This window comes from Talpa occidentalis, unplaced genomic scaffold, assembly GCF_014898055.3.
Source record: "Talpa occidentalis isolate TD23 unplaced genomic scaffold, MPIMG_talOcc4v2.1 talOcc4.9, whole genome shotgun sequence".
In the NCBI taxonomy this organism is placed as follows: Eukaryota; Metazoa; Chordata; class Mammalia; order Eulipotyphla; family Talpidae; genus Talpa; species Talpa occidentalis.
In genome coordinates this window covers 25,982,802-26,009,908 of record NW_023605305.1, presented here as the reverse complement: position 1 = coordinate 26,009,908, position 27,107 = coordinate 25,982,802, and the positions used below count along the sequence as shown (strand labels likewise).

At 42.8% G+C, this 27,107-nt stretch overlaps 1 protein-coding gene across 2 annotated transcripts in view; it reads right to left on the bottom strand.

Annotated features, from left to right (window-relative positions):
- The window catches only part of RIMKLA (ribosomal modification protein rimK like family member A), a 28,502-nt gene extending 12,000 nt beyond the window's left edge, over positions 1-16,502 (bottom strand). Inside the window, exons 1-2 of one of the 2 annotated variants that reach the window (XM_037499945.2) lie at positions 15,857-16,502; positions 15,069-15,230 (exon numbers count right to left, since the gene is read on the bottom strand). In XM_037499945.2, the coding sequence (XP_037355842.1) occupies positions 15,069-15,108 (40 nt within the window). In that variant the 5' untranslated portion in view covers positions 15,109-15,230; positions 15,857-16,502. Of the gene's footprint in view, positions 1-9,836; positions 10,127-15,068; positions 15,231-15,856 lie in introns of those variants that run through there. The other variant, XM_037499944.1, reaches the window with a different exon arrangement.
- Positions 16,503-27,107: the final 10,605 nt, after the last annotated feature.

The window sequence follows — 27,107 nt, the reverse complement described above, 5'->3', positions numbered from 1 at the left end:
TTTCATGTTTGCATGCACAACAGCAAAGAAAGGTACATAATAATACAGAGAAATAGCTTTAGAAATAAGAAAATCATTACTGGACCTTTCCTTTTCTCCTTAATAAACTTTTTCTTTCTCTAAAAAAAAAATCATTACTGGAAAGTAAAGTTCTAAAAATTATCAACCATCCTCCTCATTTATGCCAATAGAGGGAAGTAGAAGTAAGGATTAAAAACAGGTTCAGTCATTCAAATCTGAACTTGGCTACTCTTTTATTGGCTGCTGTGTTTTAGTATTTTGCTCAAAACTTTCACATATATTATATCATTTAAATTAAAGATGCTTGTAATATGGATCCCTGCAATAGATCTGACTGTAAAAGTCTTTGTGTTGCACAGAATTGATGCCCAGCAGGTCACCACCCTCCCACCTGCACACACACAGTGCTCATTTATCCTTATACACAACACATCTTTGGCTTCACAAAAGCAAGCTTCAAAATGAAACTGGTTTCTGATATTTGAGAAAAAAGCCTTCACATTCAATAGAGGTAGCAGAAGCATGCAGGACCCTGTGCGGGACCTCACTAGTGGCAGCTTCCAGACCATTCTGTTTTAGCAGGATCCCATAACACTGACAGGTAGTGAAACTCTAAAAGTTGTCAGAAAGGAATCAACAATATAAACTAAGTGGGTGATCCATCAGTGATTCCCATTATGTTATTGTGTTATAAGGAAGATTTGTCATTTGAAATGTGACTGGTTCATCTCAGTCACTTTCCTGGCTTTCTCTGGTTCCTTTCTATCCCTCCCTCAGCATTTTTTCATCAGAAAGTTATTTTCATTCTTAACAAAAACTTGCTACCACCACTCCTCCTTCCTTTTTAAAGCTTTTTGTTACAATGCTCAAAGAAATCTCACCTCCAACCTCATTAAAAGCCACAGCCATTAAGTGGCATTTTCTCTTTCCACCAACTGCTATTTTGAGGTCATTAATTAAATCCAACCTTTATTGAACTATTGGGGTGAGTCTGACACATTATGAAACAGGAATACAAAGATGAACCAGGTGGTCTCTGCCCACCAAGAGCTTACAGTCTCCTCAGGGAGAAAAATATAAGCAAACATATTCATTCATTCAACACACATTTACATTCATTTTTTATTTATTCAGCATTTACTTTGGGCCAGGCTCAGTGTTAGTTTGAGTCTCCCCAGAAGCACACTCCGGAAAAGTACTGGAGTACAAGAGGTTTATTAGGGTGGCAATTTCAGGAGACACTGGAGATGAGTAAAAAAGTGGATGCAGCAAATAAAACGTATGTTACCAAGTGAGTAACCACCTCTGGTAAGTGGGGCTTACTCCCAGATGCAACTCTTAAAGAAGTGGTTTAATGCAAACGCCTCAGTTATGGGGCCATGGGGCTGGTGAGTTATAATTTTTACATACCAACTCAGCCTTTGGTTGAGGGCTGCTCCAGGGATATGGTGTTAATTCATCTTTCCTTTATAACAAAATTCCTAAGATTATTCACTGTTTCCATCTCCTCACTGAAACTACCCTTATTAGGGTAATTCCATTAAATCCTCTTTGCTAAATCAAATGGCCATTCTCATGTCCCATCTTCCTGATCTACCACCAACATTTGATGTGGCCTGAGCATGTCTTCCTTCCTGACTTTCTCCACTTGACTTCCAGTGGTTTTCTTACTTTCTCTTATTAATACTTAGACTCTCTGCAGGTGCCTCCTCCTCTCCCTGACCACTAAACATTGCAGTCCTCCAGAGACCAGTCCTTGGACATCTTCTCGTTGCAATCTATAGCAAAGTCACTCCCTTGACAGGTGTATGGAGATGGGCCTTTCCCTGCATGCCCACTGATAGGACACACTGCCTACTTGACAGTTCCACTTAGCTATTTAATGAGCATCTCAGACCTTAGCTATTTAATGAGCATCTCAGACTGAGTCCTGATCCTCACCACTGACCTAGGCCTACTACATCACATCCTTTCCATGAGTAAATAGCTACTCAGGCCAGACATTTCAGAGTCCTCCTTGACTAGTCTTTCCTACATACCCAAATCAAATCTGATGCAGTGGAAAATCCTGACAACCAATTCTTCAAGGGATATCCCAAATCCAGTCACTTTTCCTCACCTCCCATGAACTCATTGTAGTCCAACAATCACTCTCTCTAATCTGAATTGTAGCAATAACCTCCTAAGTGATGTCCCAGTTTCTACCCCTGCTGTCATCAGTCAGTTCTGAACACTGTGGCCAGAATGACCCTCTGAACACAAGGTAAGTCATGTGATTCACCTGTCAGAGGATTCCCAGCTCATTCACAGTAAAAGTCAAAGTCTTTCCTTGACCCACAGCCCCTATACATCTGTTCTTTCCTCACCCCATCCCCAGATCTCCCCAATGCTTGCCTCTTGACTCACTCTGCTCTGACGTCACTGGTCTCTCTCTGCTACTTCCTCTTGCCTAAACTACTCTACTCCCATATATCTAAATGGCTTGTTCCCTCACCTCCTTCAGGTCTAAACTTAAATATCACCTTATGTGTGAGGACCACCCTAGCTAACATATCTAAAATTGCAATTCCCTCTCTCACCTATGGAAAAGTTCTCTCCCCCAACCCTGCTTTAATTTTCTTTAGTCCTCTTCACCACCATACTATTTATTTCTCTTGTATGTATTCTACCTCCTCCATCTAGAATGCAATCTTCTTGAAAGACAGGTATTTTTACCTATTTTAATCTGCTACCTGGGACAATACCATATATATATGCAACCAATATTTGACTGCTTGACTGACTGAACTAAAACATAATACTGTGGGTGGAAACTTGCTTGTTCTTATTCTCCATTATATTCCCAGTACCCACTACAATGCCTGATACAGAGTAGGCACTTAATTATTTGCTGAATGAAACAGATGAACAAATAGGAATTTTGTAAAGATTAAGACAAAAAAGATATTAAAGTAGTAATAGAGTTAGCTCCTGAAAGCAAAGTGATTTAAATTGATCACTTTCTCATAGTGAAATCTTAAGTTACTTTTTAATAGAAATAAACAGAATTTCAGATCATGTTGTAGGTCTGCATTAAAATAATGTAAACTCCAAATAAGGTAAAATCTCTCAGGGAAGAAGGTAAGGTGCTCAGGGGCAGGTCTAGAGTGAGGTGAGTCAAGCATGGAAGTACCTGGCTGTCAGTAAAATCCTCGTTAATAAGAGGACTGGCAAGGAGCTCTGGATGGATGGGGATGATGGGGTACTCCCTGGTGGTCACTGTACGGACACACCCTGCTCTCCTGCACTTTGCAGATATTGGCTATTTTATAAATTAAAGGTCTGTGGCAACCCTGTGTAGATCAAGTCTATCTTTGCCATTTTCCAACATTATGTTCACACTTCATCTCTGTGATTTAATTAAGGTATGTACCTTTTTTTACACAGAATGCTCTTGCACAATTAATAGACTACAGTGTAGTGTAAATGTAACTTCATATGCACTGGGAAACTAAAAAATTGATGTGATTTGCTTTATCGTGGTGGTCAAGAAGCAAACCCACGCTATCTCTGAGCTCTGCCTGTATCACCTCCTACCAAGTAAGCCTAAGAAATCTGGTGGAGGTTTCATGGGAGCAGAAACAGATGGCTGAGAGATCCACAAGGAGGGCTTGGAAATTCACTGAGGATCCCAATCCACTGGTTTTAGAACTCTTCCAACATAGTTCATGAGGCATCCCTAAAAACAAGTGTTAGAAACATAAACTTACAACCCACCCCCTATCCTGGAGGTCACCCCACAGATATAAATGTGAAGCATGGGGCCTCCCCGGTGGCGCAGCGGTTGAGCGCTGGGTTGCGAAGCTGCCTGCGCCTCTGCGGCGCCGGTTCGATCCCCAGCTGCTTCCCGGCCACCGGAGGAGGGTCCCGCATGGCGCGCAGACCTCTCCTGCCGCCCGCTGCTCCCCTCAGCAGTGTATTTCGGTCCTTCTGCCTGCTCTGCTCCCCGCTCTGGCTCTGGTGAATTCTCTCACCCTCCCGTGCTTCTGACTGTACCCAGTGCATGTATAAACAAACAAACAAATAAAGAAAGAAAGAAAACATGCCTCTATAAAAATAAATAAATAAATAAATAAATAAATAAATAAATAAAAAATAAATGTGAAGCATGGGGGAAAGCATATTCATTTGCACTCAGGTTTGGAAATGTGGTCATTGCTTCCACTCTCTCTCTGACCTTTCCAATACGGCTGTGTATTTGGATTCTAAGGTCTGGCACAGATTGTTAGCAGGGCCACAAGTTAAAGATCAACCTCTGTGCCCAAAAGTTAGCATGGCCGAATAAAGAACACAGTGAGCCAGCACCTCACACCTGTGAGAATGGCTCTTATCGAAAAGATCAGAAACAACAAGTGCTGGCGAGGATGTAGAGAAAAGTGAACCCTCCTACACTGCTGGTGGGACTGCAAACTGGTCCAGCTCTCACGGAAAGCTGTATGGAGGTGTCGCCAAATATTAAACATGGATTTGCCATATGACCCAGAATCCCACTCCTAGGCAGCTACCAAAAAATTCAAAAACACTATTTTGAAAGGAAACTTGCACTCCCATATTTATTGCTAACATTTTGCCATAGCTTATTGTTATTTACTAGAGCTAAATTATGGAAACAACCTAAATGCCCCAAAACAGAGGAGTGGATCAAGAAGATGTGGTATGTATACACAACAGAGTACTACTTAGTGATCAAAAAAGATAAACTCACACCATTTGCAGTAATATGGATGGAGCTGGAAGAGAGAAAGCTAAGGGAAGTAAGTCAGAAGGTCAAAGATAAATACCAGAAGGTGTCACAAATGTTTGGAATATAGAGAAACTAAAGACAAGCTTAAAAATTAACCCTTGAAAACTGACTACAGAACTGAGCACCTGGAGGGGGTAGGGGCAAGGAAAGGAGTAAGAACAAGGAAAGAAGGAAGCATAATGGTCTGTGGTGGCGGACTATGATTTGGTGGTGGGTGTATAACGGTGGCAATGTCTGGTGGAAGTATATAAATATTACCTGATGGGGGCATACAAATATTACCTCAATTAAAAATAAACTTGAATAAAAACATAAATTAAAAGGAAAAAAAAGGTTAGGATGGTACGCATTCCTGCTAGTGTCTCCTTGCACAGTAGCAGAAAGACATCCTTTCTCTGTGAGGTCTTTTGTCATTTGGAAGGCTGTGATAGCACTATTAGCTCATAGGAATTTAGTTAGGCTCCCCTCTCCCAAACTTTTTCAATCTTACTTGTCTACTACAAAGAGCCAAGTAAATGTATCTCAGAACAATGTAACTTAAAGAATGTGACCTAGAAATGCCATATGTTCACCAAGGTTTAGTTCTGCAAGGGAAGGAATGCTGAATCATCCTACCCCTGAGAGACCAACTGCAACACACCCGGTCCCAGGTGAGACTCATTTTTCTGCCTTGCTATCTGTCCCTGATTTTGAACTTCACTTGTTTCTTGAGACAAGTTAATTGTGAAGACTAGTGGGTGGCCAGAGAAGTTAATTCCACTAGTGACTCTGTCCTCATTCATGGCTCATCACACATCCAATCGTAATCTTCCAAACACAGAAGCTACTTAAAAGTCTCACATGCTGCAAATTAGCATTTAAGGCCCATCACTCAGTCATCCAACAAACATTAATGAAGGTGTATTACGTACCAACTACAGAGCACACACCTGTGGAATCCCCCTATGTTCAGAAAGAAGAGATAAACTGGTAAACAGATAAATTACAATAAAATATGGGTGCTATTTTAAAAGGTATGTGCAATGTTGCTTGGGCCAGGGGCAGGAGTTCAAGAAAGACTTTATGAGTGACTTGATTTGGATTTGAAGAATGAATAAAAGTTCACCATAGGGAAAGGAACTAGACCAGATGGGAATCTCAGAAAAAGGGGATTTCGGGGCCTCCCTGGTGGTGCAAGGGGTTAAGTCTCAGCACTATGAAGCTATCCAGAGCCCTGCAGCACCCAGCCAAAGAGCTAACCTACATGGCGCAGCAGACATCTCCTGACTCACCTGCTGCCCCCCTCAGCAGTGAATTTCAGTCAATCCACATGTTCTGTTCCCCACTCTGTCTCTGGTGAATCATCTCACCACCCCACACCTCTGGCCTGTACCCCAGTTCTTGTGTGCATAAATAAATCTTTTTAAAAATCTTAAAAAATATTTAATAATGAATAAATCTTAAAAAATAGATTTATTTACGCATACAAGAACTGGGGTACAGGCCAGAGATGCAGTGGGGTGTGTGTGAGAGGATTCACCAGAGACGGAGTGGGGAGCAGAACAGGCAGATTGACTGAAATACACTACTAAGGGGAGCAGCGTCAAGAGAGGTCTGCTGTGCCATGTGGGTAGCTCCCTGCCTAGGGATTGAACTCGTGCTGCAGTGGCTGCAGATAGCTTCATAGGTTGCATTTTAACCCCTTGCGCCACCAGTGAGGCCCCAATAAATCTTAAAAAAAAAAAAAAGAAAGAAGGGATTTTGCTCAAGGGGCAGAGTGGTCAGTGTAGGCTGATGCATGGGGTGGAGTGGAGGAGAGGGAACAGAAAGTGTTGAGACCAGAATTACTGAGTTACTGTTCCTAATTCCTAGCTAGTATATCCCCAAACACCCTTATTGATAAATATGATGATGTTATAAGTTAACAGGTAGTGAACCTAGGCTGGTACACAATCAATACCACATCCATCCATCCATCCATCCACCCACTCACCCACCCATCCTTTTACTGTGACTATTATTATGTACATTTTGGTGCCATGGGCACTACCACTTTGTTTCCAGGGTTGAGAATATTTAACAAATATTTGTTGAGTGAATGAATGAAGACCTTGTGGTTTGTAAGGAGATGGATAGAATTCTCACAATGCTGCTCCCCGTAGAAAGTGAAGGATTTCTTCAGTCACCTGAAGGAAAGTTAGTCCATTCTTCCCACTAGTCTTTCCACCCAAATCTATGTTGGGTAGGGCAGATCATGGGGTTCAAAATAATCATCATAAACTTTTTGTTTGCATAGCATGTTTAGCTTACTTGTATTAACTTGTTTAAAATAATTACAATCTTAAATCTAAAGCTTTTCATCTCTTGTCTGAATCCTATTTTCAGGTGTAACCTGAAATTCTTATTTCTGGATTTGGGCTCTCACTAGTCTCAACCTAGGGAATGAATTTAAGCAACTATCTGAGGCCCTTACCACATGTGCCCCCAAGTTACTCCTTCATCTACTCTTACAAGAATCTAAAGAAGGAATGGAGAGAAGCATATGTATGAGGCCTTTGTACAGGTGGCCCCTTATTTAACTTCCTAATTTACAAAATTTCTTTGCAAAGTCACTATCTAGCCTCAATTTAATTCAATTCAGTTTAATTCCACACCTACTGAGACAAGCGCTATAGGTCGCAAGTATCTTAAAGTATACTCATTCCGTATCACAGGGCTGGGAATTAGGAGATCAAATGTTTTACCCGTGAGTTTGTGGAGCAAATCACTTCGTTTCTTTGAGCGTCAGGCTGTTCCTCTGTAAAAGGAAGGACTTAGAAGGGATGATCTCAAAGTGCTTCCCAGCTCTCACAGTCTCTATCTAATTCTCAAATCAGAACTGCTTTGGTATCATTTTAACTATTTCTGTAACTCAAAGGCAGTGATTCTAGAGTTTTTTCTATAGTTTAGAATATGACTATAGAAGAAAGTGGGAAAGAGAGCACATATCTTTATTTATTCAAAAATATGTACTGAGTGCTTATTATGTGGAAGGGGCTATTCTTGTCATTATTACAGCATTTAACAAAGCAAACCAGCTCATCCTTCTCAAGGAACTGGCTTCTCTGTGCTTCAATCCACCCCTACAATAAATCTTCTGATTGCTTTGGAGAGCAGAAATAGTGATCTAATATGTTTATTGGATATGTTGTGACTTGTGTGTGGCTGTCTTTGAATTAGCAAAAGATTAAAACTGCATCAAAAAATACTGCTCTTCAGTTTCTTCACTGATCAGGTAAATAACTATGCAGATTTTCTTATAGCTTAAAAAGAAGTAACTGTTGATTAAGATATATTCACACATGAATTCCAGTAAAAATTTAATACTACATAAAAGCGTTTAAATGTTTTCTGAGCACTAGATTTTAATTTTCTTTTTTGAGGACTTATTCTTTAAAATGGGGTTTTAGATACAAAAGAGAGAGCATTTCTCTAATCTTTTGCAGAATGTATGATGGGTCTGCAACAGGAACATTTGATTACTGTCTCTCAAAAAAAAGCATCTTTGTTACAAGCTGTAAAACAAACAAATAAATAAAATAAAGAGCAAACAAACTGGCACTGTGGGTGGAATTAGATCTAGATGGATAACTCTAACAGATTTCCCCATTTGAGTGTGGAACTGACACAGAATTTTTCAGCAGGAGACTTAGCTCTCAGTTTTATAAACAAGAAACCTGAGATTCAAAGACACAAAGTGACTTGGCCAAGCAAAGCCAAAATACTTGTTAGCAGCAAAGCTGTAATAAGAAGCCAACCCTGCAGATTTCCTATTCAAGAACGTACTCTTATCAATACATTAACTGTGAGAATTTTGGCAAGTCAAAGATAGAGAGCGGGTAGGCTGGTTGACAGACACTGTTTTAGACTAAATGAAAGACACTTTGTAAGTGCAAGGTGTTTCTCCAAAACGCAAAATCTGATGTTACTTGTGAAGGGTTTAGATAAATTTATGGATGAAACATCTATAAGATTTTCCACTTAGGTCATATTCAAAATCTCTTTTATAAGGAGCCTATTCAGAATTGGGAATCCCTTTCCCCATCAAAGAAAGCTAACACATTGTGAGCTTATTTAACTGGGCATGGTTGAAATAATAGAAATAGTATTCCAAGAAGCACCCTGAATCAGCTGAACCCCCATCGCGCCCCCACCCATCCTGGAATCACCTGGAATGGCTGGATACTTCCTAGAGGACTGTGGAGAGACTGAGGGGGGAGGTTCCTAAATCGCAGATGCCTAAGTCAGAAGCAGCTTATATTAAAGATAATTAAAACTATCTAAAAACATACTTAACTTTCTGAGGTCAGGATCACAGATGACAACCCATTTGAGTATGAATTATGTCTTACCCCAAAAAGTCTCTTGGGCACAGTAGTGGAGAAGCCATCGAAGCCAGAACAGTCTGTATCTGAAATCCTGGCTTTTCTAGAATCAGAACTCATCGCTTTTAGGGAGGCGGCTGAGTTCAAGAAAAGCCATCAAAGCCCACTTTCCATTCAAGAAGCGCCTCCCAATATTGGATTTCTCCTCCTAGGTGGATTCCTAGTGTGGGAATAACCTGCTAGGTAGTGCATTACTGATGCTTATACGCTCCCGGAAAACTTTTCAGAACATTCACCTTACGGACAATTTGTAAATTAACTGTGCATTTCTATCAACCGAAACTGACAGGGCATCGACGCAAGCAGAAGGTGCAAATCTGGGCTGAGCAGCTTGATTTTCCTTGGACCTCCAGGCGGCTTCAGGTGAATTCGTGTTCCTCGCAGAGCCCCTAAGTAAATCAAATCCCGTTCTCAAATCTTGGCATCAGGGCAGATGGTAGTGGTCAAAGGAACGTCTCAAGGTTAGGGGCTTTCTCCAGTCCCAAGAGGTCTCGCGGGGACAGCGTCTGGTTTGGGGGACCCAAAGGAGACTTGACTGGGGGAGGCCCGGGTGCGCGCGCGCGCCCGCCCGGCTCTCGGGGACCCCCCGGCGCGCCGCCCCCCGCCCCCCCGGAGCCCGCCTAGCTCACCGAGGTGGCCGCCGACGACGGTGACGGCGATCTGGTCCATGAGCACCGCCCGGAAGCGCACGTCCTGCTCGGAGCAGCGCTGGCGCAGGGCGCGGAGGATCTGCACCTGCGGGTAGTCTTCGCGGATGCGCCGGTCGGTCAGGAACCAGAGCTGGGAGCACATGGCGGCCTGGGCGGCGGCGCCCGCCGCGCGCTGCCCCCTCGACGCCCCGGGACGCTCGCTGCTCGCGGGGGCGGGCTGGCGGCGGCCGGCGTCCCGGGCGAGCGCGCGCCGCGGCTCCGCTCCCGCCGGTGCGCCAGGCGCCTCTGCAGCCCTGACCCAGCGAATCTGCCCGGCCGCCCGGCGCCGCGCCCGCCCCTGCCAGCCAATCAGCGCGCGGCGGCGGGCGCGGGCCGGCCGCGCTGCCCGCTGCAGAGGCGGCCTCGGCGGGCGGCGCCCGGGAGGGGCGGCGGGGCCGCGGGAAGGAGCCGGGCGGGGCGCGCGGCCCCGGGGAGCCGCGACCGCGGACTGGCGGCGGCGGCTGAGCAGGGCGAGGGCAGCCCAGCCCGGCCCTGGTCCCCCCGTGGGCGTGGCGCCGCCGGCCGGGGTGGGGCGGCAGGAGCCCGAGGGGCCGGGGCGGCGGCCCAGCGGTGCGCCGCGGTGGGCGGCGGGGTGCGTCTCAAAGGCGACCCCGGCATCTCTGGGCTCCGGCCCCCGCGGCCCCCTGCAGAGCCCCAGGTGGGCATGTGCGGCTGGCGAAGGTCACCTGGCTAGGCGCACAGTTGCACCCTGGCCTTGGCACTCTGCCCAAATCCTACCCGGCGGCCGGGGGTTGGGGGTTGAGAGGGAGTGGGTTTCAGCCTCCTCGCGTTCAAATAATTTAAATAAAATAAAGACATTTCTCAGAGTCGCTTATGTTCTTACACTGGACACTCCCCTAGTTTGCAGCATTTCTGGAACCTCAGCTGTGATGAAACCTGCGGAAGCTTGCTGTGATGAAAACGGTTGAAGGACTCCTTTTAATCGGAGGGACCACTGGTTGGCTGCCCACCCCCCACTGCTTTACTACTGAGTCATCTTTAAAACACTATCCTTGGTCCCAGCCAATTGTCAATTCTGACTGCCATCAACAATGTTTGAAGCCAGATTTTCCTTTCCAAATAACTGCTAAACTGAAGTTAGCCATCTTTAGAGTTTGCATTCTTCCAGCTTATTAAAATATATGCTTTTTTTTTTTTTTTGGCTTAGGAAAGCAAAAGTAATTTCAAGACAGGTCCAGCAATGACAACTTGGAAATGGGGTGAGATGTCTCAGGTAAGGTACAGGCGTCACTGTAGAGAGTACACACGTCTGTGCATTACCCACTGGCGGTACCTTTCAAAAAGTTCTGCCTGAAGGTAATTTCAAAAATTAATTCCTTTTCAGGTAATGTTAAGTAAGTCCTTTGATGTTTCAAGATATCCCTCCTCTACCCATGAATGTACTTTCTGAAAGCAGCAGTAACCTAGCATTCTATGGGTTAGGGACTTTCAAAACTGTCTTCTAAACACAGATCAAGGTGGGCTGTCATTCTACATTAGCTAGTTTCATGGTGCCCCATGGTATATATTTTGGTCACCCTGACGCTTCCTATAGGTTTCTGCAGTGTTACACATGGGATGTTCATAAGATGAGCAGAATCAGTTTCCTGTGACACTAATTTACTAAAAGATATATGTGAGTCAGTAAATTTAGAAGTTGCTTGCAACTCATTTTCATAGTCATCTACATAAGACTAGCATGTTTAAGTCATATACAAATGGCTACCCCAAATTTCCCAAAACTCTGACTTGAAAACAGGATCTGAGGATCCAAATGTAATTGATTCCTCACTGTAATTGCTCTCCCTGGCAAGGAGGTTGCTACCACCATTGGTATCCCTGGTGGACAAAGGATTAAGCACAGCACTATGAAGCTGTCCACAGCCTCTGCAGCAGGAGTTCGATCCCTGGCCAGCCAGGGAGCTACCCACATGGCACAGCAGACCTCTCCTGACTCACCTGCTGCTCCCCTCAGCAGTGTACCTTGGTGGATCTGCCTGTTCTGTTCCCCACTCTGTCTCTGGTGAATCCTCTCACCCCCCTGCACCTTTGGCCTATACCCACCAGCTCTTGTATGCATAAATAAATAAATCTTTCAAGAAAAAAAGAAATGGCTGCATTTGTATAGGGAGGATGTTTTGTTATATTATCAAAACTCCTCAAGTGCAGCAGTAGCTGTCCCAGATATGGGATTCTTTTCTAAGATGCATTACTTTATAGACTAGTTTTCCACACATGATTCTCAAATTCAAATTTAACCCGACCTCTCCTGAGCTTCAACAACAGAAAGGATGCTGGCCTACCATCCCCTCTATGTCCCTAAAGCTAAATTCCTTCTTTCCCCCTCCATTCCAGATTCAACTGTCTTAAATAATAAGGAAATGTATTGTCTCATATCACAAGAACTCTATTCAGCTCTAGGGCTAGTTCATTAGCAGCTCAATAACATTATCAGGGGCCAATTCTATCTTTTCACTCTGACATCCAGTAAGGTAGTGCTCCTGGTAGTTACAGAATGACTGCCACAGTTCCAGTTGTCACATCCATACCCATAACAGCCGGCAGAAGTAAAACTGTTTTTCCCCATATGTCTCCTTTTGTAAGCAACAAAATCCTGTCTCAGAAGTCCTCAAACAGACTTCTCACATGCTTGCACATCTAAACCAGTCACCAGCAAGGAGTAAGAAACTATCACAGAGAGCTTAAACTCATTATGATTCTTCCCCTATGGCTGGGAATTTGATTCTCCTCCCCTCAGCATGTGTAGAGTTAGGTGCATTCCTGAGCAAACTTGGGATTTTCTTAAGAGAAATGAAGGGAGATCAAATGTTGGGAGGACAAATGATGGTGTTTGATACAGATGATAAGAGGTAAATATCAGTCCAGTTAAGCTAGGTTAGACTATATTAACAAGAGACCCCCAAAGTGGCTTGTAACAGCAAAGATTTTTTTTTTTTCTTAATGCCGTACATGTCTATGGAGTGTAAACCCTGACAGTTGTGTTTTCTCTCTTTGGAATGCAAGTGTCTGGCTTAAGTTTTGCTTGCTGAAACATACACTCCAAAGAGGCTCCCCCTTCAAAGATGGCATTCTCAAAAAAACTCATTGCCAGCCACAGCACTAGATAAAGAGCTTGCTATCTCTCCCCACTGAGACTCCTTTGTTTAAGAGACTTTGGTGGATCTCAGTCACTGGCCATTTGGACAACTTGTTTTTTCTTTTTCTGTGCTTTAGATTCCCACGCTTATGTTTTAGATTCATCAGTAACATCTGGTGGTGAGATATATGCAGTTGCTGAGGTGAGAAAATATACTCCTGGAACCCATATAGTGTTATAAACTAATGCTACCTTGATAGAATAAAATTAAATAAATTAAATTAAATTAAAAAGTAAAAATACATTCATGAATAAGGAGCAACCCCATGAAACCTTGGGTCCCCACTTTTGACCCCCAATAAAATACAGAACACTAGACCCATTAACCCCTTTACCCAAGCTCCTCTCTCCTTATGACCTTGCTGTATGACCCCAGGTATGCTGTGTAATTTCTAGGTCTTGTAAGGTTCTTAAAAGCTTCCTGATGGTTATTGCTGAAAGACACATTGCAGTCATAACAAGAACCACAAGGACTGTTCCAGCCACAACATTGGTGATTAATCGGCTGAGACCAGCACAGAACTGTGGCAGGTCAGCTTGGATGTAATCTAGGTTGTCTTCATGCAGGCACTCTGGCAATAGAACAGCCTTTATCTGCAACATTGTTGGTCTTGTGGAAGAAGAAAAGCAATCTTGGTGAATCACACACTGACTCTTAATACTTCTGCTTAGAACCTGTACATGTGAGATCTGCTGGGTCAGAAAAATTCAGATAGCCAAGTCTAACATCCCTGGGATAGGGGATTATAATACTTCCCCAGGAAGGGCAGCAAAAATTTGTGAAAAATCGCCACCAGCCATATAGCCTGCCACAATCAAGGACTGGTCTAGATGAGGCAGCAAAGAGACAATGCAGGCATTTGTTTGGCTGGGGACTTGGTAATCATTTCTTCTCTCCTCAGGGCTCCCCAGGGAACTATATACAAGGAAGAAATTAGAGTAGAAATTCAAAGATCGTTGTATTCACAGCTGAGCTAACACCCAATAATCTCAGAACAGCACTCTGCCAAAAGACTGTGCTGATTCTTATGACTTAAGTTCAAGGGTGAAGTAAATCCCCTGCTCCACCCCAGTACCCTAAATTTTGGTGCCAGCATATACAGTCATGCCTACTGAGAGAGAAAGGGAAAGATAATCAGATCAGCAAAGCATGCCGGTTGCACTGGTCTGAGTGTGTGCTGATTGAGACTGCAGGGGGGCTGCCAGCAGGGAATGGGAGCAAAATAGCACTTGTGGCTATGTGACCTGTCAACACAAGTGCCCCCCACCACTGGTAAAATGTAGACTCTGACCAACCCGTTCTCCCTTCCAATAAGCCAGTAAGAGGGCAGCACAGAGCAGAAGGGAACTCTTTCCTTTGTTCCTGTATTGTCACTTTGATTCTCTCTGAACTCCATTTGATACAGGGGTAGAAAAGTGCATGTGCCCTGCAAAGGGCCAATGTACCTTGAAAGTGGTAGGTACTCAGGTATCCACTGATAACAGTAATGACTGTCATTTAAGAGACATCATTGCAATTTCAATTGACAAAACTGCTAAATTACAGATGTACCAGGGTTTTGTAACTTGGGATTCTGGGGCTGTTCCTTGTCTTACTTCCAACTTTCTCTCTATATATTGGCACAAAATGATATAGGCTGGTTCTGGACAGTAGAAAGAAAGTGAGTCTTCATAAATATTACATATGACCCCAAGCTGATGGATGTACCAAGTATATAAAAGGTCAAAATTCAATTGACCTCAATAAATTAGAGAAATGGTCATCAATAGCAGGTTAAAATGCATGCGAATTAATGAAAAGAAGTATATCTAAGTAGCAAAAGAAGCATCACGCACATTCAGATTCAAGAAAAAAAAAATGCCATGCAGAAATGTGGCCAAGAAAGACCAGCTGGTGTGGTAAACCAGTACAGAGTGAAGGGAGAAATGGTGGAATAAATTAACAGAAGTCTATGAGGCCAAATTCATCTTCATATCCTTGGGACCTGGCTTTGGTAGATTGTCCATGCTCTTACCTTTCTCTGAAAAGCCTTTGTGTGACCAATTCCTAGCCATCCTTCAAGACTCCATGATCACGTTAGGCGGTTTTCCCGGGGCAAGGCTTGTGCATTGAATTCTGGATTGTTCAGTGTGGCAGAATTCCCAAGTCAGATGGCTGATTATGACTGCCACACAATCTGTCCTTTGACCAAAATCATAGGCAGAAGCAAAGAGATTTAACCTTAAAAAGTCAGCAACTTAGATCATACAAAGATTTTGACAATATCCAGGGAACTCAGAGGAGGTTAACGCTGGTGTTCTTGAAGAACTGAGGAATTATTGGCAATTTACAATGAATTAAAGGTTCCCAGCTGCAAAATATCACTGAAGAGTTAGAAATAGGTCCCAATTTCTCCAAGTTTACCTGCTGTATTAGTTAGAAGTCATTCATTTACAAGGGACAGAAATCCCGTTTAAAATAATGTGGGCAAAAATGGAATGTACTGGTTCATAGTGGAGGAAATCTAAGAGTGGAGGTCTGTCACGACTACATCTAAGGACTAAAATCCTGCCCCCCAATATGTATCCTTCTTTCTATGCATCAGATCAGTTCTCTTTTATAGGAATATCTTCCTCCCCATGGCAAGGAAGATAGTCTTAATGCTCTTTTTCTGAAAAGCCAGGAGCCTTTTCTTCTACCTCTAAATGAAATCATTGACCCACTCCTGGACCAGTTATTCCAGTCGGGCTTACAAGATACCATGGTGGCCGGACCCCTGGCTCAGAAGTAGGGTGGTGTAATTAGCAGTCTTGCCAAACTCACATGGTTTCTTTGGGTGTGGGCAGACAATAGAAGAGATGGCCACTCTCCTTTCTCATGATTGAGATCACCCATAAATACGTCAAGCTTCACTCCACACTTCTGCTTGTTTCCATTCTTATCTTCTGCACTGGCCCCTGCTTGCCTCTGTGTGGATCCCTGCTCCGTGTTTCCCTCGGACTGCCACTTAACACTGATGCCTCTTAGCTAGCCCACCACTGACTACTCTGCCACTCAGCCTCGCACTGTGTTTCTTTCCTGGACTTCCTTTCAATGCCCTATTTGGAGAAATGCCCATGAGCTTCTAGGAAGCTCTGATGGGGACAGTGTGCAATTATGCACAGTTGTGTAGGCTGCTCTGTGCCCGAGGGCACACATGGAGACTAAGGTCCAATGTGAAATGCAGTCACTAAGCTTAAGTTATACACCTGCCCACATGTGCTCTCCAGAAGGAAGACATTTATTCTATTTGCACCAGGCTACTGTGTCATGCTGCTAAGATCTGTGACTATTCCAAGGAGCTGTCTTTTCCTAATTCATATGAAGATTACACAAGAGCTAGCAGCAACACGACTCTTTCCTCTGAAAAGGATAGAAACAGCTCCCTCTCTTCTGATTGCCATTGTATCCAAGGGATGCCGGTACCATGAACACAACACTGAGGGAGCAACCTCACCCCACTGTCCATCTATGACATCGTCATTTGCCCTCCCAGCGTGCTAGAGTGGAAAATAATGGGAAACTGTCACAAATTGACAGAGCTGTCAAAAACACACAGAAACCAGCTGTGTAAATTGTAAAACATGCTGGGTTCTATGTTTTCTGAAATTGGCAAGTTTTTCATCAAGAGAAAATAAGAGCTAAGAGAAACTAGGAGGATCATCCCTTGGAGACACAAGATCAACCCTTGCCACACCTAGTAACCCAGGTTCACATCAAATTGCACAGTTGGAATGTGATGGTTCTCAAGTGTGTCAAGAGCAGAACTTTTAGCTCACAGGTAGCTTAAATCTGTTCCCTGCCCCTCTCCCCCTCCTCAGAACATATGAAGACCCTGATGGGGAGTGGCTGGCTCTGGACAAGTTTAGGTAATAGCTGCCACGTTTGTCCTCTAACTACACTAACCAATATTTTGGTCCTGAACCTGGTCACACCACACTCTTTCTTTTGTGATGGCTGCTCTCATAGGAACTGGAGTCCTAGCTGTGATTTTCCTGCATCATACCTTACCTGTCTCCTTTTCCCCTACTCCTCAGACTTATCCATTTATGAATTGTGGATATTATTCGGGTTGTTTTCCTAGAGGGCACCTCAACAGCCAGGCAAAACAGAGTGGTAGAGGTGTTGTCCCGCTATACTCCAGCAATATCCAAATCCCAGTTTCATCCTAGTGGGGATTCTCCAGTAGGAATATAGGAGAATGTGGCCACTGTTATCACCTGGTATGTCCCCTGAAGTGGTGATTTGGTAAGATCAAAAGTGTTCAAAGACATGTACACATTTCTCAATCCATGTTTCTCCTACTGCTGCCCTCTGACTTCACTTTTCTAAAGAAGGGCACAAAATTGAAGTAGGAATCCTTCATAATCTGTCACCCCAGAGACACCGCCTATTCTTCTTTTGTGTTGCCCTCAGTAAAACCAGATCATATGGGGTCGTAGCCAAAGATAGACCAAGATAAAAGGGAGGTGTGGAAAGAAGTATCCTAGGGGGATTACTGAATACATCAAAGAGAACTCAAAGCTAGAGATAGTGAGGAGAGTGAAGCAAACAGCCTGAACCACAGAAGACGAGATGTACTCGACTGCTCAGACTCAAGGAAATAGAAGAAAATGGTGAAGGGAAAATAATTCTAGCAATAGCAGTGAAACAACCTTGAACAATTGACTTTCAAACTGATGTGCCAACTGAAGAGCCTCTTGCACCAACTGAACTAAATCCTTGGTGAAAAGCAAAAGTTAGATAAGTCACACCCACTACTTGTAAAAATTAATAGTAACCAGCTCTATCCCTTCTTGCTGGAGAAATTGACAACATAATGTCAGTGTTTGGTATTTATTTTGTCATGTCTAGTTAAAAAACCTTCAGATCTGATTATTTTTAATCCTGAAGCCAGCTAAAGTTTCTTAGGAACAGTTGTTATTTGACAGCTTCAGATAATTTAGTCACAGTCAGTAGAAAAGAGAGTACTGTACACAGCAGAGATTGGGTGGAATGGAGAGGAGGCATGATGGATAGTAGGAAAAAACACTGAACTAGCAGACCCAAGTTCACCAGCAATGTGACTTTAGGAAAATCGCTTAAATCTCACTTGACTTATCTGCAAAATAAAGAACTTTAAATTAGAAACCTTGTATGTGCCGATTTCAGCCTGTCAACAATCACTATCTTGGCTAAGCCAGCCCTTGTTCTTGTCGTGATTGCAAGCTGCCCTTCATCAATAACCACTAGGAACCCCTGAAGAAAATGGTTTATTACTCACAGGACCTGAAAATTACATAGCACACCTTGGACCACACAGTGAGGCCCTGAGGTGAGGGAGAAGGAGAAAGAGAGAGCATGAACCTACCTGAGCCTGGGGCTCAGCTTTTATTGGGACTGAGAATAGGACCCTAGTGTCTATTCATGAATTTAAAACATGAAAGTGGGAATTTAAAGCACGAAAAAGAAAAAAAGTTAAGCACTCTAAATGGTCAGTTACTGAATCAACCAAGAGCCTCAGTAGATGGTGGGTGAGGGGATCTTTATCTGGCCCTGTGGCTGGCAATGACTTTATTTGAGAACACCATCTTTGAAGTAGATGCCTCTTTGAAGTAGATGCCTGAGCAATCAAAGCTTAAGCCAGACACTTGCATTCCAAAAGGAGGAAACCCAATTGTCAGCCTTATGCAACAATAACCCATTATTTAAATCAAATAACTTCTAAGGCCAGCTCTAAAATGCTATAATTCCATAGTCTCTAGAGTCACTAAATGTTCAAGAAATTCATGGACAAACACCAGGAACCAAGAATAAACCAGCCTAACAAAGCAAACTGAGAAATGAGAACAAGCTGGTAAAGAGCAGTGGTGCGATTGCAAAGTCTGAATGCATTTTCCAGGAAAGCATGAGATGGCTGGGCACTGGGCTCAGGGCGATGACTTAGAGTACTGGAAAATAATTTAGTCATGGGTTCTTAGATGTTCCTTTCAACCTAGGTGTGAAGGTTAAGGTACGTGTGAATGCTGAATGTTCCCATGACTTGCTTTTTGTTGTTCTTCTGTCCTCATAGCTCTAGAGAAATTGATACAAAAACACCTACTCACAAAGTTTTTGTGGTACCTATTAAGGTGGAGCAGCACATAACAAGCCAGAAGTAACACCTGCATGAAGAATTATATTGTTGTCATTCTGGATATACCCAAATCTGACTCAAAGATTATCGGCTTCCTCCTGGCCTTGCTGATAGAAGGTATTGGGCATGTTCATAAGACATTATCCGTTCTTTGTGGATGACACAGGTTAGATTCCAGATGCCTCATTAGGTTGTCTATGAATATAGGCAATCGGGCTCAGTCTAGAGCAATATGCATCCCATCCCCAGGGACTGGAGGCAAGTCATGAAACATTTAGAAAGTCTTCCTGGGGGCATCCCTAGTGGCCCAGGGGTTAAGTCTCAGAGCTGTCACTGCTACAGCCTGAGTCTGATCTCCAGCCAGTGAGCTAACCCACATAAGATGCAGCAGACCTTTCCTGTCTCACCAGCTGCTCCCCTCAGCAGTGTATTTCAGTCAATCAGCCTGTTCTGCTCCCCACTCTGTCTCTGGTGAATACTCTCACTGCCCCCCCACCTCTGTTCTACACCCCAGTTCTTGTGTGCATAAATAAATAAAAATAAACCTTAAAAAATAAAATTAACTTTATATTTTAGAATATTTTTGGACTTGCATAAATATTTAGATTTCACAAAGGCAATAAAGAAAGCTTCTATATACCTCACACTAATTCCACTTCCAGTAATATCTCAAATATGGTAGATTGGTTTGATTAAAAAATAATATTGAACCTGAGGGAGTGGGGGGAAGCAAATATTATTTAAAATTGAACAATGATGTAAAAAATTAATAAAATAAAATAATAATAACATTGATCCATCAGTTTAACTAATGTCTATTCCATATTCAGATTGATTTAGTTTTTTACCAAAAGCCCTTCTTCTGTCTTTGGGTATCCAGATGCCTCATTAGGTTGTCTACGAATATAGGCAATAAAGCTCAGTTAGCACACCCAGTGTACCTGTCAAGTTTCCTTAGGCAACCCTTGGCTGTGGCACTTTCTCAGATGTACCTTGTTTTTGGCGACCTTGAAAGTTTTGAGAAAAATTGGTCAGGTGTTTTGTAAGATGTTTGTGCATCTATGGGAATGAATAAATTTCCCCAAATTAAGAAGGCAGTCTGAAGAACAAAGCAAGGACATCTATAAGTCTCAATTAAACTTCATTAGGGGCAACTTACACACGAAATCCTCAGCCCAAAGCCAGTGGGCAGGAGTAAGGAGCAAGGCAGGAACCTTTCTGGCACCACCACCCTGCCATCTCATATCTTGCTCAGGGCATGTGATGGTTCTTTTTTTTTTTTTTTTTAAAGATTTTCATTTATTTATTTATACAAGAACTGGGGTACAGGCCAGATGTATGGGAGGGTGAGAGGATTCACCAGAGACAGAGGGGGGAACAGAACAAGCAGACTGACGAAATACACTGTTGAGGGGAGCAGCGGGCGAGACAAGAGAGGTCTGTCGCGCCATGTGGGACCCTCGCTAGCTGTCTGGGATCGAACCAGCACTGCAGAGGCTGCTGACAGCTTCACAGTGCTGCGCTCAACCGCCTGCGCCACCAGGAGAGGCCCTGTGATGGTTCTTTTGTAAGACTAATGACACCAGGTGTCTGGGAGGACATGTCACCCATGTCTTTGTTCTAAGAGTAATAGAATTGTGCGTGGATCACTAGTATAGGTTAGTTAACACATATGAAAGAAACAATGGGGAGATTGGCTATCTTCCCAGTGCAGTGATTACTAGTCGTGGGTCTAAGATGGCATCACTTTGGTTTCCCTACAGTTGTCCCTCAACAGCATTTGTCCGATGGTTTTCTCATGGTTAGACAGAGGTTGTGGCCTTTCTAGAGGAAGACAAGAGAGATGAGTTTTCATCAATCAAGGGCACATACTATCAACATGAGTTATCACTACTGATGTTGATCTGATAACCTGACTGTGGTAGTGTCTATCAAGTTTCTCCACCCCTGTTACCTTTTTCCCCCTCTGTCCATACTATATTCTAAGGCAGGAAGTCACTATGGGAGATACACACTTAAGGATTGGGGAGGGGAATGGAATTATGCTTCATGTCTATTCATTTAATTTATTGGAACTTTCTTGCATAGATTGGCCACTTTCCCCCCCATTTACTTATTTATTCACTTATGTATATCATCCAGTGACTTCTGCTTATGTGTGCTTTTTCATCTGTCCACACACTTAGAATTCAGAAGGAGAGAATCACATTAGATTCTCACGACCATTTATTTTATACATTGGGTTATAACCCAATTCTGATTTGATTATCTAGTTGCTTGAATTGTTCCAGCTTTGGCCATTAGGAACTCTTTCTGTTGGTTCCCAAGTCCCTTTGACATAGCCCATCATTGTCTTGTTTTTTTTTTTTTTTTATTATTGCCTTCCAATTACACATAACATTTTATTTTTTTTTTTCATCTCACATATATTTTATTATGTCTTTTCAGAATTCTTTTTTTTTTTTTTTTTTTTAATTTTTATATTCCCCCATACAATTGCAAACGCCCCATTCTGACCCCAATCCTTCCCCTCCCGCCCCCCACCCCCATCATTGTCTTGTTATGTTGTTTTGTCTATTTTCTTTTTAACTGCTTCATTTCCTTCTGGCACTACAAGATGCTTCAAGTTCATATTGTATATTTCCTCCCCCGATCCTAGAATCAGCTATTTCTCTAAGGAGCCAGAGTTCATTATTGATTTGCATATTTGCATGTAAAACTAACCCACTAGAAGGTGGTAAAGGAGGTTGGGTTTAGAATGAGTGGGACCTCACTTCTAACTCATTCTGTTTTACTTACTATTCTATTTTATCTTGCTTAACCTGGCAAAAATTTAAAACCTATATTAGTTTCCTATTGTTGTTCTAATGTATATTATTTCCTTTTGCTGCTGTAACAAATTACCATAAATTCAGTGACTTAAACCAGCAACACTTTTATTATCTTGTAGCTCTGGAGGTCTGAAATCTGAAAATGGGTCTTATAGGGCTAAACTATGTCTTGGCAGAGCAGCATTCCTTCTAGAGGCTCTAGGGGAGAATTAGTTCCTTGCCATTTTCATTTCTAATCTTTCTCTGCATTTCTTGGCTCACGTCCCCCTCCAGCAATGGCATCACTCCAACAAGAACCAGTGGAAACAGCAGAGGGTTTCAGAGAGAGTACTCTCTCTCTCATGTCTCTCTTTCTCCTAGTTTTAAGGACTCTCATTACATGGGGCCCGCCTAGATGAACCAGAATAATATTCCTATTTGAAAACTTTAATGTAATCACATCTGCAAAGTCCCTTCTGCCCTGTATAGGAACATATTCACAGGTGTTGGAGATAAGATGGACATGGATATGGGGGAGGGGGCCTTTATTCTATCTACCACAAAATCCTAAAACCAAAAATTGATATTTATTGAGAAATCAATCTTATCTATTTCCTTTATACCACACAGGACATTTTAATTTCAATCTAAACATACTAATATACTAATGACAATATGACGCTAATGATGATATTATTTAATAAAACTTTCTAAACACCTTATGTAATTTTTTGTCATTTTATCTAAAAAATGTAGCACAATTTTCCTCACTTACTAGTGATATTCTCTCCAGTAGCAATTTTAAAATATGAAGGTTAAATAGTGTGTATGGGTGATTTCCTGTTCCAATTAAATGATCTCTAAACCTGTAAGACCAGGTCTTTATCCAGGCCCATAGAGTCATCATAACTCTTAAAGTCAACTCCTTGTCCTCTGTGTTTTTCTATCCTGATGGTATAAGGACCCTGTAAGATGGACCCAATAAATTAAACCTAAAGTTAAGTAATGGTGGATTTCTTTTCAAAAAAAAAAATATATAGTAATAGAGCAATATAAATGTGAAAGCCTATAAAACACACCATTAATTTTCCTTAACACTGCTACTTCCCACGGCTTGTCTGTCAGGACATACTAGCTGACAATAAAAGAAACGAATAAGAAGCCAATTATATTAATAGATTAAATCAGTGATAAGAAATAACAATTCATACCTCATTCAATAGCTCATGGTGAAATAGGTAGGTGGACTAAATCATAAGTTGACAGGAGGACACTGCCCATAGCCTGTTTAAACACGTGGATTAAATCACCACTGGCAGGAGCTGCCTCACATTCTTTTTTAACAGCCCCTGATCAGTCCCACCAGACTAACAAATGGTTGCCCATCCTGATAATGCTAGTATATATCTTGACAAATAGCTGCTATTTTAACAATTAATAGCCCACAATTTCCTGGAAGGGGGGATGGAAGAGGACCCACATGTGCAGGTAGTAAAAGACCCTGACCTGGAGTGACCAAGTCTCATTCATTAGCATGTTGAAACACATACCACTGGGTAGAGATTTAAGATTCTAGTGAAACATGCAACATATGAAGAACCCATCTGCACATGTTCCAGTGCCTTCTAGCCCCAAACACACTATGATGCTGCGCTCTTCTACTTCCCCCACTAAACAAACCTCTTAAAAACCCATCCTCAGATCCCCAAGGGGGCAGACTAGAAACTTTCTTTTTCAGGGCTGCCTCCCTTGTGCTTGAACATAAGCCTAATAAAACCTTGTCTGGGTGTAGTCTGTCTTGCCTCCTTCTCAAATTCTTTTTTTTTTTTTTTTCAGATTTATTTATTTATTTATAAAAGCACTGGGTACAGTCAGAAGCTCAGGAGGGTGAGAGAATTCACCAGAGCCAGAGGAGGGAGCAGGACAGGCAGAAGGACCGAGGTACACTGCTGAGGGGAGCAGCGGGTGGCAGGAGAGGTCTGCAGCCATGTGGGACCCTCCCTGGCCGCCGGGGATCGAAAAGGCACTGCAGAGGCTGCGGGCAGCTTCGCAACCCAGCGCTCAACCACTGCGCCACGGGGGAGGCCTTCTTCTTAAATTCTTTTGCAGAACCTCTATGAAGACTCAGGGTGTATAATAGAGGTGTTGTGACATTGTATATATCCAATAGAGAAATATTTCCTAGCCAAAATGCTCTGTCACATAAAGAGCCCTAGAACTCTAGATGTAAAGTATAAATATCTTTCTCTAAATAGGTGGAGACAACTACGTTTTATTATTATTATTATTATTATTATCATCATTATTATTTGGAGTGTCTTTTCAAAAGGATACCAACTCTGTCCTTTTAAAAACCTATTTCTGAAGGGACAAGACAGTGGGCTTTGGAGCTAGGTTAATCTGAGTATGAACATCTTAATAAGTGCATGATTTTGAATGCACCATTTCACAGAATAATTTAATTCACTAGAAATTACATTTGGTTGTTTGAAGAAGATCATAATTAAATCAATTGAAATACAAAAGAGGCTTATTTCTTCCTCCAAATAAAGAAGTGCAGAATGAGCAGTTCAGACAGTGTAATGCTCCTCGATCACCAGTTTCCAGGTTCTTCCTTCCTCTAGGCCCCACCATCTTTGACATGAGACTTCTGTGTTCTAGATCACTCATGGTCTTATATAACCTTTGAAGCTCTAGCCACCTTAGCTGCTTTCTAAGCAGCAAGAAAGGTGAAGGAGAAAAGGAGGAAAAAGCTTTCCAGGAAGACCCATCCAGTAAGTTCTGCTTGCACCTAATTGCTGCTTCTATTTACAAGGGACATGGGAAACGTAGTTTTTCATCAGAACATACTGTTCAGACAGTATGAGAGAATCACACTGGATTCTGTGGCAGAGATCCCTAAACAATCCCCAATAGTCAATGGCCATTGTAATAGAACCACCACCCCCTCAACACCACAGGATTCCCCTCTGTCCACTGTGGACTGTGTCCACTAAGTGGAGACCATGTTTTTCAGCCTCTCTGGCAGCTAGTTGTGCCTATGTGACTCTTGCTGAATGATTGGATAAGCTGAAGTGTTTGTGTATAATTTCCTACAAAAGGGAATTTCCTATCTCATGCTCTTTCTTCCTCTCTCGCACAGGCTGGGACATGCATGGGTAGTGGTGAGCCCTAAGGTCGTTTCACCACACAGATGAGGACCACAACCTAGATGATGGGGGCGTAACAAGATGGAAGGTGCTGGGACCAGAAGAGCTGTTATGCAGCCAGCCACCTGCACAACAGACCTTCCGCATGCCTCTGTCACGTTTTTTGAGAGGAATCTAAACCTCCACCTGGCTCAAGCCACTGTATTACAGCAACTTAGTGTGTATTCTAACTAAAAAAGCAAGCTTTCTGAGCCTCAATTTATTTATTTATTTATTTATTTTTTGTGGGACCCTTGCCCAGCGGCGGGGGAACGAACCGGCGCTGCAGAGGCTGCGGGCAGCCTTGCAGCCCAGTGCTCAACCGCTGCGCCACCAGGGGAGGCCCCTGAACCTCAATTTATATCTCTGTGAAATGGCAATGGAATTATATATCCCATTGGGTTATTGCAAGGATTTGAAATACTTATAAGTAAGGCATCTGGGCTATAGCTACTATAGGTAATAGTTATTAGCATAGGCTTCACGAGAGGATTGGGAGAAGCTGATTAAAGCATCTAGAGCAAACAGGCAGCATGCTCCCCCGCCAGTATAATGGAGGATTATTATGTGTGATTGGAGCCTTGATTTTGGGCATAAGAACAATAAATGTCTTAGATTTAAATGTAAGTGAGCTAGTTAAAATGTTTAGAAAATACCCCCTGATGCATTTTCTTGCCTTAATGCTTTGGATGACTTCCCAGCCTGAGGTTGGCATGAGGGAAGGACAAAATTCAGGAATAATGAATCTCAGTAGCAGACATCAGAGTGAAACTCCAAAGAAAAGGTGGAACGTGCTTTCCTTCAGTGGACTTCAAAAGTGGGATCAGGGAAAGTCACAAGACAGTGTGAGTTTTCAGTCAGAAGGGAGTATACATTTTGAATTGACTACATTCAATTTAAACTCATAGAGACATAAACACAATTAACCGCCCCTCCCCCCAAGCAGGAATAGAGGCCAGAATATAAAACAGGATTTGTTGTAGAAAGTAAAAAACATTACATTCTTTTGCACATCTGAGTCATAGTATGGAAATTTGTATCTTTTTACATGACACAGTACAAAAAAAGCACAAGTATATGTCCATTTAATTTTGAACATAAGTTCCAAAATCTTATTTTTTTAAAAGATTTATTTATTCATGCATACAAGAACTGGGATACAGGCCAGAGGTGTGGGAGGTGAGAGGACCCACCAGAGACAGAGTGGGGAACAGAACAGGCAGACTGACTGAAATACACTGCTGAGGGGAGCAGCAGGCGAGTCAGGAGAGGTCTGCTGTGCCTTGTGGGTAGCTCCCTGGCCAGGGATCAAACTTGTGCTGCAGTGGCTGCTGATAGCTTCATAGGTTGTGTCTTAACCCCTTGCACCACGAGGGAGGCCCAGGTTCCAAAATCTTAAATAAGACATCGGCAAATTTAATCCTTTAGGACACTAAAAGAGTAACATATCAAATTCAAGTAGTTTTTAGTCCACAAATGCAAGTGTGATAGAATTTTAAATGGGAAGTCTCAGCTAGGAACAAAGGTGTCAGTAGACCATCTTGCTGAAGTTTCAAAGTAGACAGAAACTAGTTGCACAATTCTCAACCCCTTCTTCCTCACGAGCATAAAGGTGTAGTGCTTTTTGAAGAGAGCTCCTTTTTTGTAGTACTTTTTTTTCTGGAGAGAGTTCATATTGTAACAGGGTGGTCCCCAGGAAAGGGGGAGGTTCCCTGCCCCACCCAATGGAGGGTGGAGTGAGCTGAGAGAGAGAAGCTGCAGAGGAGACGGAGGAAGGAAGGAAGCAGGATGGAGCCAGGAGCCCTGGAGGAGGCACATGGAGCCTACAGACACGTGAAGAAACTGCGCTTGTCTTTTGGTTGTGGACTGGGTGACACAGATGTGGGTGAGACCCGTGGGGAGGTGACAATGGCAGCTTTTAT